The 12,160-nt window shown below is 51.1% G+C and overlaps 1 protein-coding gene across 5 annotated transcripts in view; it reads right to left on the minus strand.

Annotated features, from left to right (window-relative positions):
• SNED1 (sushi, nidogen and EGF like domains 1) overlaps positions 1-12,160 on the minus strand; it is a 79,025-nt gene that overhangs the window by 24,383 nt on the left and 42,482 nt on the right. For all 5 annotated transcript variants that reach the window (XR_002102487.1, XR_002102488.1, XR_002102486.1 and 2 more), the window contains exons 5-13: positions 10,395-10,520; positions 9,490-9,603; positions 5,077-5,190; positions 4,080-4,193; positions 3,742-3,858; positions 3,017-3,142; positions 2,537-2,641; positions 1,502-1,615; positions 578-694 (exon numbers count right to left, since the gene is read on the minus strand). Coding sequence is in view for 2 of the 5 variants with exons in the window: in XM_019543036.1 (XP_019398581.1) it covers positions 578-694; positions 1,502-1,615; positions 2,537-2,641; positions 3,017-3,142; positions 3,742-3,858; positions 4,080-4,193; positions 5,077-5,190; positions 9,490-9,603; positions 10,395-10,520 (1,047 nt within the window). In the remaining 3 variants the exon portion in view is untranslated. The remainder of the gene's footprint in view (positions 1-577; positions 695-1,501; positions 1,616-2,536; positions 2,642-3,016; positions 3,143-3,741; positions 3,859-4,079; positions 4,194-5,076; positions 5,191-9,489; positions 9,604-10,394; positions 10,521-12,160) is intronic.

Consider the following 12,160-nt stretch of genomic DNA (forward strand, 5'->3'; position numbering starts at 1 on the left):
AAGTTCATCTGCAGACTCCTTGGCTACAAAAAGCCACCTAGAAGCCCTGCATGGCTGCACTCCCCAGTCAAACATTGCATGCCAGTGGCTGCAGGTCAGGGCTTGCTGAGACACTACATCCTCAAACCGTCTTCAAAGTCCCTGCTTCTGTCTGTGGGGAACTGGATGGTCCAGAGTTGCCTCCTGAAGGGCAGTAGTGCCATTCCAATCCCTCACTAGAAATGAGCATTACTGTTCCCCATGCATCCCCAAGGACAAGGCTCTAGGGCCAGGAGGAGTGTTTCACTGCTGGGAAGGCTGGTGGAAGCAGTGGTGACATGGTAGATTCCAGGCAGCTGCCAGAGCTCCCCACTGTCTTTATGGGGCTGGTCTTCTGCCCCAGATTCTCTCCACTCCAATGCAGACCCTCCTCCAGCTTGGCAGGAAGGGTACCACAGATGCTGAATGTAGCCATTTGCTTTCCCCCAGTTGCTGCTGTGTCCCACAGGGCTGGGTCTGCTGATACCAGAGTAACAGAGGGCTCAGAGCTCCCCACACACCCTCCCACTGTCCCCCTTGTGCCTGGCCCGGGGAGTACCTTTCTCACAGTGCTGGCCCAGGAACCCACGGGGACACTCGCAGGTGTATGAGTCATCATGGACCTCACAGGATCCCCCATTCAGGCAGGGCTCCGAGTCGCAGGGGGATGGTACAGCTGCAAAACCACACATGTTGCAGAGGGAAAATGGTAAATAGCAAACTAAGGAGTCCTCAAAGGCCAGTGAGTACAGGAATGGTTCTGACCTGCTCCTGGCCTGGTCATGGGAATGCCCAGCCCCTTCACACTTGTGCCTGGCCAGGCAGCTGCTCAGCTCACTGGACCCTGTGCTCATCTCACTCAGGATGGCAGCACTTGAATTGCTGGTCCACATCTGGGTCACCCTGCAGCCTCCCCAGACATGTCGCAGAGAGCTCCTGGGCACCTGCAGACCTGACCCCAGCCCCTTCACTACAGCTAATGAGTTGGGATGAGGATGCCTGCAGCACCATAGCTCCTCTTCTGTGGGTTGGAGCTGAGGACGCTGGCCCACCACATCACCACAGGGGTGAAGGTGGCTGTGTGGAGGCTAAGGGTCATCCTCACAGTTGTGTTGAGAACACGGACCCCAGAGTGGAGTAGGGCAGACAAGTTAAGCTCCCAGAGGGTCTGTAGCCCCCTAGAGGTCCTCCAAGCAGGCTGGTTCTCTAGCAGTCCTCATGTTCCCCAGGCAAATCTGTTTTCTTTGGTATCATTCACTCCACTCACACTCATAGCTCCTCCATCCTCTTCCTCATGCTGGAGCAGCACAGTCAGGTACCTGTTCCTGAGCACATCTGGGAAGCAACTGCCCTGCTCCCAGTTCTCCCTCTGCTGCAGGTCATACAGCCACTTCCCCTCAGCCACGCTTCACAGAGTGCCAGCCCCAGGCCAGATACCCACTTTCCCATCCCCCATCAGCCTTTTCCTGCAGGCCACACTCACAGTGGTTGGTGGTATAATCTGTATGACACACGCAAAGGTAGCTCCCTCCGTACTCCATGCAATAGCCCCCATCTGGGCACTGAGTGTTCATGTTGCAAGGTGTTGTGGTCACTTCTGTAAGATGAGAAACAAGAGCCACTGCTTGTTAGTGACACTCCCATATGTCAGCATCAGGCACTTGGTTGACCAGACTGGTAGGAGTCTGTAATGGCCCTCCATGGACACTGGTCACCTACTGTCAGTGACATAAGAGGCAGGGGGAAGCTGGCTCCATCTGATTGTCCTCTGTGCTTCTGAGAAGAGTGAGGCCTCCTGGGGGGATGAGCAGCATCATGCTTGGGTTATTGAGGAAAGTTCAGGTCTGTGTCTGTGTCTGTGTCTGTGTACATGAAAGCCTGAGCCTTCCTCTGTTTCAGGGAGCCAGGGCTGGGTTTGTGAGCTGGGAACTGCGGAGAGGCCAAGTACAGAGTAGGAGAAGAGTCAATTCCCTTCTCCCCCACGAGGGGGCATTTCCATGCCAGCAAGTGCAGGGTCCTAAGAGAAGAGTGGGACCCAGCAGCTGTGGGGATGGAGTGTCTCCCTTGCTTTGGGGCACAGCAGATGCTGACTGACAGCACAGTGCATGACCGCAAGGCTTGCAGTCACTTGAGTCCAACAGTCATGGATGGACTGCCCAATGCTCATCATTCTTAGGTTACAAAAGAGAGGAAGGCTGAGAACTGTGCAGGCACAGGGCTGTCAGTAACCTCCAGGGTCACCCACGCCAGTGCTTGGCACAGACACAGGATTTGTCATTCTGAAACCACCCCAGCCCAGCTCCTTCTGGGAAATCTCCCATGATGCAGACTCCACTACTTCCCTGGGCAGCTTGTTCCATTGATCTGCTGTCATGGTCAGGAAGTTCTCCTGAGGCTTAATCTAAGTTTTTTTTGCTACATGCCCTGCCCTGGAGGGGTGAGATAGAACAACTGTTCTCCCTCTGCCTTGTGGCTGCCTTCCCAGGATCTGGACAGGAATGTGGGAGTTTGATCCTACCAAATTCACAGAGGAGACCGAAGTACCCAGGTGGACACTGGCAGATAGTGAAGTTTCCATCCAGACACCTTCCCCCATTCCGACACTCACAGTCTTCGGAAAGCTCTGTAATAGAGGGCAGTGACAGGGAGACTGTCAGGACAGCCAGCATCCTGTTCCAGCTGCTAAGATTTTCATAAGATTTTCATCCACCACCACCGAGTCTCACAGGATGCAAACAAATCCTGCTTGGAGTCGCATGGATTCAATGCAGCCACAAGTGTCTCCTGTCAGCACCTCCCCATCAGAACACAATTCTAACTGACACCAGGTGATGGCAGCTTCTGAGCCACCTTCCTCTCCAACTGGAGAAATGAGCCACTGTTTATCCAGTGGTGCCCTGAATATGATGCATTGGCTCTCAGCAGGAATGGCCACACGATGAGATTACCCTCAGCAATTTGATCTGCATCTGGGGAAGGCCCTATCTCCACTACTTACTGTCTCTGCAGTCGGGACCTGTGTAGCCCTCTGGGCATTCACAGATGTAGCCTTGCTCTGTTTCCAGGCAGTTCCCCTCATTCTGGCATGGATTGGAGAGACAAGCACTTGCCACTCTAGGTCCACCTGTGAAGAGTGGTCATTAGTAGAGGCATGGAGGGAGAAAAAGTCACCTCAGCTAAGGAGGGGTCATCATCCCCACACCAGTGTAACTAGTGATAGCAGTGGCTCACCCCAGGGAGACCTGACTGGAGGGTTGCTAAAGAGCTGGGCAGATATCTTGGGGAATATCCCACTCACTCTTTTGAAGTTAATGTGGTTTGACCCCCTGCACAAGTGCTTTAACATGATCCCTTCAGCAGAAGGCTGCACTGAACTATCCTATTTCTCACTGGCCCCTGCCTCAGGGCTCACCAGCCTGCTTGCTCTGCTCCTACCGTGTTTCAGGACAAGTTTTACTAAACATCCTGTGGATCTACCATTCATTCTCCATAGCCCAGGCTCTCCACTTTGGCCGAATTGAGCTCAGGGCAATGCCCAGTTCTTGGAGCCAGGAGCTGGTGTGACAGAGAGAGACTAGACCAAATGCCCTGCAGCCTCAAGGCAACCTCAGCACAGGGCAAATCTGAAGGGAGCGTCCAGCTGGAACGGTATGGAGTCAAGTCTTACATCTCAGTTACATCAGAGTGACTCTCCTGTGTCCACCCATGGCCTGTCCTGCTTACCATACTGGCAGTTGCTGCCATAGTAGCCTGGGGAGCAAGTGCAGATGTAGCGTCCAGGGCGGATATAGTTACATGTCTGGCGGTTTCGGCAGCTCTGGTCCTCGCAGGAGGAGGGGTCTGGAGGGTAGAGAAGCAGTCTCAACACAGCTCAGCTAAATTCAAGGAATAGGCCACTGGGAAGGCAGGATGGGGCCTTGGCAGTGATCCTGAGAGCAGGGAGGGAGGGAGGCACAGACAGACAGGGCCCAGCAAAGGCTCTGCCACAGACTAACCCCCCCCCTAGGGACTCTGGCCATAGGCAAGGGAGACTCCACTGCATGCAGAGAGAAGCAGGGCACCTGTCTCACAGCGCTGTCCCACGAAGGGCTCAACACACACACAGGAGTAGTTGTCCACCAGGTCAATGCACCGACCCCCGTTCAGGCAGGGGTTGGAATCACACTCGTTCACTTCTGGAGAGGAGAACAGCTAGGATGATCAGGTCTCAGTGTCAGGCCAGCCTCTAGACCCAGCCTACATATGCCCAGATCAACAGATGTGGCTGACGGCCTCGCTTGTTATCTCTGTACCTGGAGACATGAACTGGCCCTTACCACCCAATATCAGCCCTGCCCAGGTTATGGATCTCCTGGCATTAGATCTCTCCTCCAGCTCCTGTTATTTGTACCCTGGTAGCTCTGGGAGCCTGGTCTTGGAACACCTGCTATGTCAAGTGCTGTACAGAGAACAAGGGAGCGGTCCCTCTAAATAGAAAATAAGAGAAAACAGATGGCTGCAAGCAGTGAGCAGGAGTTCCAGGGAAGAAAAAGGCAGCACGGTAGGCACTGGTATCACCACCCCTGCAGCTACCCACCATCATGTTTGGCTGGTAATTCATCTGACAGGGTATGGCCTTCCGGTCTGCTTGCTGCTCGCTGCATCTTCTGTTTGCAGTTATCCAGAACTAAACCCTCCCTGTCTACATCACCTCTAGCATATGGCCTGTTCTTATTCTCATGCTTGTGTCTCACATCCCTCTCCCCAAGCTTTCCCTCTTCAGCCCCAAGGCAGACCCACCAAGTAGCAGTTTCCCATCTCTCTGATCCTCAGGGTCTTCACTTGCCTTCAGAACACTGGCAATGGCTTTGGGATGCCAGATCAACCAGCCATAGCATGGTACAAAACCCTGCCTTCACTGAACCACAGGACTGGCCACCCAGAACAGCCTCGCCCCTGCACTGCTCCACACCTGCTGCAAAGGCATCTCAGCACTTTGCAGAACGCAGCACATCAGCCAAGGAATTTGCCCCTCACTGGCAGCCATCCCCACACACATTCCTCCCTTTGGCTTCTTACCTGCCTCACAGTCCTCCCCTGTGTATCCTGGCTGGCACACACATGCAGCTGTCCCATTCACTGCCTGGCACTCCCCACCGTTCTGGCAGGCCTTGGCTTCACATGGCGACTCCTCTGCAAGGTTCCACGTACGTGAAGTGAGGTATTAGGTACAGCCGTGGGAACCACAGAACTTGCAGCTCTCCCACCAGCATGGAGCCCACATGCCTGGCCAAGCCCCCTTGCATCCTCCTCCCTTCTCTCTGCAAGTTCTTGGCAGGGAGAAATTCAGGCCAGCAGTTTTGTGCTTTGCTGGAAAGGGGCCTGGCCCAGTGGTGTTCCCCCTCCCCTTCAAGTCCTACTGAGGAAGACAGGGATGGGGAGAGCTGGTCAGCCTCAGTGGGAAGACAGCTCTCCTATGCCACAACTTGCTGGACTTTGTTTTTAATGCAGAACCTGGCTATACCATTAACCAGCCCTGGGATCCATGCACCTTTACCACCAGCAGGGAGCATAGCTGGGTCCCCAGTACCTGAATTTTAATTCTTTTTAGTAAACACATCCCTGGAGAACTTACTGCTATAGTGGGGCCCAGCAGTATCAAAGAGGGAGGCATTACTGAGAGAGGTGGGCCCCCGAGCACATGACAGACTCACCTGATATACACTGGGTAAGGTTTTGGACCATGGTACTTGCCACTATGGCTCATCCTGTTTAGCTAGTCACCCTCACTGGACACCACCCTGCACAGCCTAGCTGTGCTGCCACAGCCCACTACTGAACGATGCATGTGTCTATTTGGCTGGGTTGCAACTTGCCACCCTTGGCTGGACACAGTGCCTATTCCTGCCAGCATACCCCAGGTGAAGCAAAGGACATACTGTTGGCACTTCAGCTCTAGAGAGTCTAGGTGTGTCCTCCCTAGCTACTAGGCTCCTTCCAAAATCCACACACACTCTGCTTCAATGATCCTTCTTCCTAGCTTTCCTCCAGTTTGAGACTAAGTGCCGGCAGCTGGCCATTTAACTTCTTCAGTTGCAGGGCAAGTGCCAGTCACTCTCTGTAGATGCACCAGGCTACCCCACCACCTGACTGTCACTCAAGAGATGTCTCTCAAGCCCCTTGGCAGCAGGTCCCATTTACCTGAGTCTGGTGGGAGGTAGACCTGGGCAGAGGGGTCACACACTGTGCCTCCAAGTATTGATGTTCTTAACTAGCTGTGAGGACCAGTGTCTTGAACCAGCACTTTGACTCAGGGTGCCGTGTCACATGCTCTGGAAGGGAGGTGGATTGATATTGGCAGAGGTCAAGCCAGAAGGCCAAGACTGACAAGCCAGTACATGAACGGAAGTGTAGCCAGGCAGCAAAGGGAGGCGCTGGGGAATGGACTGGGCTTCACTGCCACAGATATCACCAGCAGCTGAAAGCACAGTGCTTTCCTTCCTAGACTCTGACACAGACTTGTTGTATCCTAGGATGAAAACAGATGAGCCAATGCAGTGGCTAACAGAGTTCAATCACATTGGATCTCTTGAGTGCATTTCAACAACTCCTGCAGAGACAGGACATTGGCTGTCCTCATCCCCCCGTGGCAGGTTAGAGTACTTTTGGTGTCCCTGGGCAATACGCCTTTTCATTGTGTGACAGGGTTGATTTGTGTAGTTTTAGTACTATGTTAGACAAGTATTTGTATGGGATGGTTTGGACAGGACTAATCCTGCCTAGAGTAGGTGCTTGGACTAGACTGACCTCCAAAAGTCCCTTCAACCCTACTTTTCTGTGATTGTATCTATTCACTTAAAAGTGTCAAAGAACTAGTACACACATAAGGTAAAGTTTTGTCCCAGTTACACCACAAATCCAAGACGAAGCTGTGCCAGTAAGACCCAGGCCACAGAAAAAGGTGATCAGACTTGCTTCACCCCATATGCACCCCAAAAGAACAAGTTTCCAAAGTAGGACTAAGCCAATTCAGAACAAGGCACCTTATTCCAGAGTTTGTGTCCATGCTTGGAGTGTTTCAGGAACACCTATTCTGAAATAGCTCAGGGATCAACAAGCCCCATGTAAAGAATGACACCATCAGAGAGGAGACTGAGCAAGAGGAGCAGGGCCAAAACAGGGCCTTTGGTAAGCCTTAAGGACACTAAGCAAACCCTAAATAAGTTTTTGCTCACAGGCCTGTCACTGTCTCACAGCTTGTCCTCTATTATCAGCAAAGTGTGTGCGACTGTGAAGCTCCTCTGCCCAGTCTGTGCATCACTTGCTCTACCTGTCACATAACCATCACTGCAAGCTGTCACATCACTTGCTTTAACTGTCTCAGCTAAACTGTCAACCAGGACTCACACATAGCTTTGTCTCTGCAGAGGATGTGCTTAAGCTGCTGTGGAGACTCTGAGGGTCAGCACTGGCCTTAGACCTTGGCAGCTGAACCATGAGGCAGGACCAAGAAACAGCTATGAGGCAGGGATGCTGCATCCTGAGAATAAACCAGAAAGGCTGGACTTCAAGACAGCAGCTAGATGCTCCATAACTGAGTACCTCTGGGAACACGCAGGATCTGAAGGCTGGTGTCTGGTCACAAGGAGGAACTTAGTCAGGGAAGTACCTGAAGGTATGCCAGTTGCTATGCCAAGGGCCAGGCAGATGGCTGGAGACATGGACATAGGCATGTCCAGATTTGAACAGCCTGGAGTCAAAGCTTATGTTCTTTGTTTTAAGATTGCTGAGCTAAGCTAACAGATGTCCTAGGCAGATATAGTTGCAAGGGGCTTGTACTTGCTAATAGAGAAGATGGGCAATTGTTTAGTGGCTTAGTTTTCCATTTCCCCACTTGTATTTATTGGTACCAATGTCCTTGGCATGTGAGCTACCATGACCAGCACTGAGGTATCTTGGTGAGACTTCAGAACAAAGGATGAGGAAGTAGGGACAGATCCTGCAGGTCCTGAAAAAGTCTGGTCCTTTTTCTAAGCACCTAGATGGGAGCTAAGCTTTTCTGAAAATGTATTTCCTACTATGGGTGCCAAGCATTTGGAAATCTGCACTTCAGATGTTTAAAATAAGGCCTGTGTGATTGCTCTCACGTCCAAATGAGCAAAGAGCTGCTATTTGACATGGCAGATGCTTTATCTTCCTGATGAGGTTGCTATTTGGATTAAACACTGACACTGAGGACATAACCCAGACAGTTAGGAAGTCATTACGAAGGTTCACATTGACTTCTGGATCAGAACTTTATCAGTGAAATCCTTGCAGAGAGCAAGGCTGCTTGTTTTCTGCTTACATGACAACAACCACCAGCTTGTTTCAATACAGAAAACCCAGTGAAGTGAAGACGGTTTCACACAGAACCACTGAAATGCACTACACTAACACCCGGCCTGCTTAGAAATGGGCCACTGGCGTCACCCAGAGCCAGAGGCAAAAGTTTCCTTTGGATTCAAACAAGTCAAAGTCCAAGATGCCTGCAACTGTCTGCAGAAAACCCAGAACTGCTTTCACACACTAGCATGCAGGGTGGGGGTTGTTTCTTTATCCCAGTCACAGCTACAGGTCCCCTGGAAGCTTCTGCCTAAACCTTAACAATTGATAGTCACTGCAGTGCTACAGAGGCTGTGACATGGAAGTCAGTACCAGTATGGTGTGTGGCATCCCGCTGATTGCAGAATCAGTGTTAACTTGAGAGCAAAGTGTCTGGCCCTGTATATTTAGGTCAGGGTTTTCAAAGCTGCCAATAAGAACTGGCCAGTGGTATCTGGACACTCCCAGTCAGCCCTCTCAGGTGGGCACTACTATTCCCTTTCTGCAGAGGGAAAAATTCTCCCCCCCCCCGCCAAAGTTGGAAGGCTCAATTCTATCCCACTTATTCATGCTATGATTAGTGCCTTACTTGGCTCTTCCCATCAACTTCAACAAGGCTCCTCACAAAGGAGGCACTATAGTGTAGAGCAAGGCTGGCTGTGTGTACACTAGGTGACTTTGCCAAGGCTACAGAGGGAATAGGGATTGGGACTGGGATTAAGACCTTGAAAGCCTATCACATGGTCCCATTATCCTGTCTCTTAAATGTTCCCACAGGCCTCTAATGCAGCCTTTGCATAGTTTTCTCATAAGTTTGTACTGCATCAAGTTATAGTCAGAGGACTCTACACGTTGCCACATTATTATGGGTTCACAGGCCTGTGCAGCCAATGGAAGTCCTGCCACTCACCTGTGGGGCTGCTGAATCAGAGTCTGCATGGAGGGAGAAAGCCAGCCTGTAGCACCCTTTTGAAGTAGCATGGATACCACAGAGATTCCCTTTGCCCCACTCCCCATGTGGGGCAGAATCAAGGATGCTGTCCCCCTGTGCACTAAGCTAGTCTTGCAACCCAGCAGGACTGCACTTAAGTCCTTTGCCAAAGTTATTTTGGACCCAGCACTACTCACCATTCTCACACGTAGTGCCTTTGAACCCTGGTGGACACTGACAGCTGAAGCTGTTGACACCATTAATGCAGGTGGCTCCATTCTGACATGGGTGGGAAAGGCACTCATCTACATCTGCAACACAACAACATGGAGGCTCAGGGAGAAAGGTGCTGAGTGCTCTGCCTGTTCTCCTTTAGGGAGGGTTGGGGAAGAAACACCAGCAGAGAAGCATGGAACAGTGCCCTGCATGTGCTCTCCATGGCCAGGGAAGTGGCCACGCTAGTGGAATGCTGCCTGGTGTGGGACAGGCAGAGACCACATGTGGACTCTGCCTTCTGGCTCACCCTGTCTGCCCCTTTTTCCCCACATGCATCAACAGTTGGTTACAGATGCTGTTGGGGTGGGAGCAACATCACCTCACTCTCCTATCCTCTCCTGTGCCTGTAACCAGCTGGCTCATAAGCAGCAGTCAGTCACAGGCAGTATTTATATCCGAGCTGTACTTATCTGTCCCACATGGATGGGACATCCAAGCACACCACAGTCTAAGAGTTTTATCCCCCTCCTCCTTCCTATGAGGGAGGGAAATGCTCTCTCCCCTATTTTACTGCGATCCAGTGAGATCAACTCATCTAAGCTCATACAGAGAATCTGTGGCAGAGTAGAAGACATGAGTTCAGCTCATTCTGGTCTAACCAGGGGCCTGTCCACCTTGTGGAACTGAAGCTATTTCACTGGCTACATATTCCAGGGTCTCCTGGGTTGCGAATGAAGGTGGAACAGTTTTCTTCTCCAGGGCAGGAGAGAGGCAGCAAGGCACAATGGTCACAAAGGCCAGGAGATTGTTAATGGCTGTCCAGTCCAAGCTCGGGAAAGAGAAGGAGTATACAAGCACCACGGAGGGCATTGCGGAGCGCACTTACCAAGGTGGCATCTTTTTCCAGTGAAGCCTGCCAGGCACGAGCAGGTGTAAGAGGGATTCCCTGTGATGCAATCCTCAATGCATTTCCCCCCATTCAGACATGGCCGTAACGTCAGGCACACAGAGGCTGCAAAAACAAGTGGCCACATGTATTATTAGGAGACCCAGCAGCAGGCTCCCACAGCACAGCCCAGCACAGCAGTAAGAACATTGGGCTAAAAGGTCCCTTTGGCCTTCAACCCCATCTGGTCCACACAGATGCCACTGGCTTGTCAAGGCTTCCCTTTAGACTGTTGCTGGGCATTTGTTTGCCAACATGTTCCATGGAGGATACTTCTGCAGCACTCACTGCCAATTGCTGTCAACAAGTGATAACCTGAATGTCTTACAATTATCTTGCCACTCATTGTGCAGGTGACAAACTAAGAACCAGGGAGGCTTGGGGCTTGTCCTTATGGGAAATCATCCCGCTATGAAGGCAGCCTGTGGAATAAAAGTGCTGTAGTTATACCAGTAAAGATTCCCAAGTGGATGTTCATACTCTTATTCCAGGATAAAGATAGCCTTCTCCCAGCTTATATTAGGATGCTTTGGAAGCAGTATATCTTCTCACATTGGGAGCCCAGCATCACAGAGAGAATCCATGATGCAGCAGGGAACTGAATTTTGGTCCCCTGAAGCCCAATCAATGTCGTAACCACTACACCACATCCCCCCATTATGTCCATATGTCTCCCTTTCTCCACATTGCTCATTACATCAATCCTGACTTGATTCCTCATTTACAATTATTTTTTCTCCCCCTCCCCTTTTATTTCTCTGGTTCAAAAGACAATAAACCCAAATTTCAACACTGGCCACCTAAGAGAAAGACTCATGATTACAGCACACACAGTAGTCAGGAACATGTCTCCAGACACAAGACATTATTTGCCTCCCAATTATCCAGCACATTCATAATGGTGCACCTCAGCCCAGGTACCACAAGGCCTTTTCCCCTCCCATGGAGGCAGAAACAATGGGCCAAATTCAGCCCAGACAGAAGCAGGCATGACTCCACTGGCTTTTCTGGAGTCCTGCATCAGGGGGTTGAATTTGACCCTACAACTTTAGTCCTTTTCTCATTAACACCCCCCGCCCCAAAAAACAAAACAAAACAAAACAAGAAAAACCCAACCAAACAAACAAACCAACCAAACAATCACATTCCACATCTGCTTATATGAGGATGTTTCAGAAACTAGTGGCAATTTTGATATAAAACCATTTCATGGGCAGCGATGATCAATTACTGGGCCACATCACTTCTCCACAGTTGCAAAAGATGGGGCATTCAACATCAGTGTTCCCTGTTTCTATACAATTTCCCACTTTCTCACAGACATACAGCATGGGCAACTGTTTTGCTGCTGGTTTCTGAAACACTCTCGTGAATTCCCAGAACAGAGCCTCATCATTCTTGCTCAAAGCAGAGCAGCAGAGAACACCCCTCCCACCATCAAATGTGGTGAAAAACACAGGGTACAGCCAAGCAAACAAACCACAGTGAGTTCACAAGGGAAGGGGGGCTCCCCATATGGCAGCTGCTCTGTGGTTACTTAGACTTGAGTGAGAGAAGGCTTTTGTGGCTTATCTTCTGCTTGGCGCAGATCCCAGTCACCAGGGATCAGCTGGCAGGCAATGAGTCCTCACCTCCTCTTCACCCTCTGCAATACATTACATTGTCTTGGGGTGCCATGCCTGAAGGTATGGACACCTCCCACTAAA

Source organism: Crocodylus porosus, unplaced genomic scaffold, assembly GCF_001723895.1.
Source record: "Crocodylus porosus isolate Cpor-Errol unplaced genomic scaffold, CroPor_comp1, whole genome shotgun sequence".
NCBI lineage: Eukaryota > Metazoa > Chordata > Crocodylia > Crocodylidae > Crocodylus > Crocodylus porosus.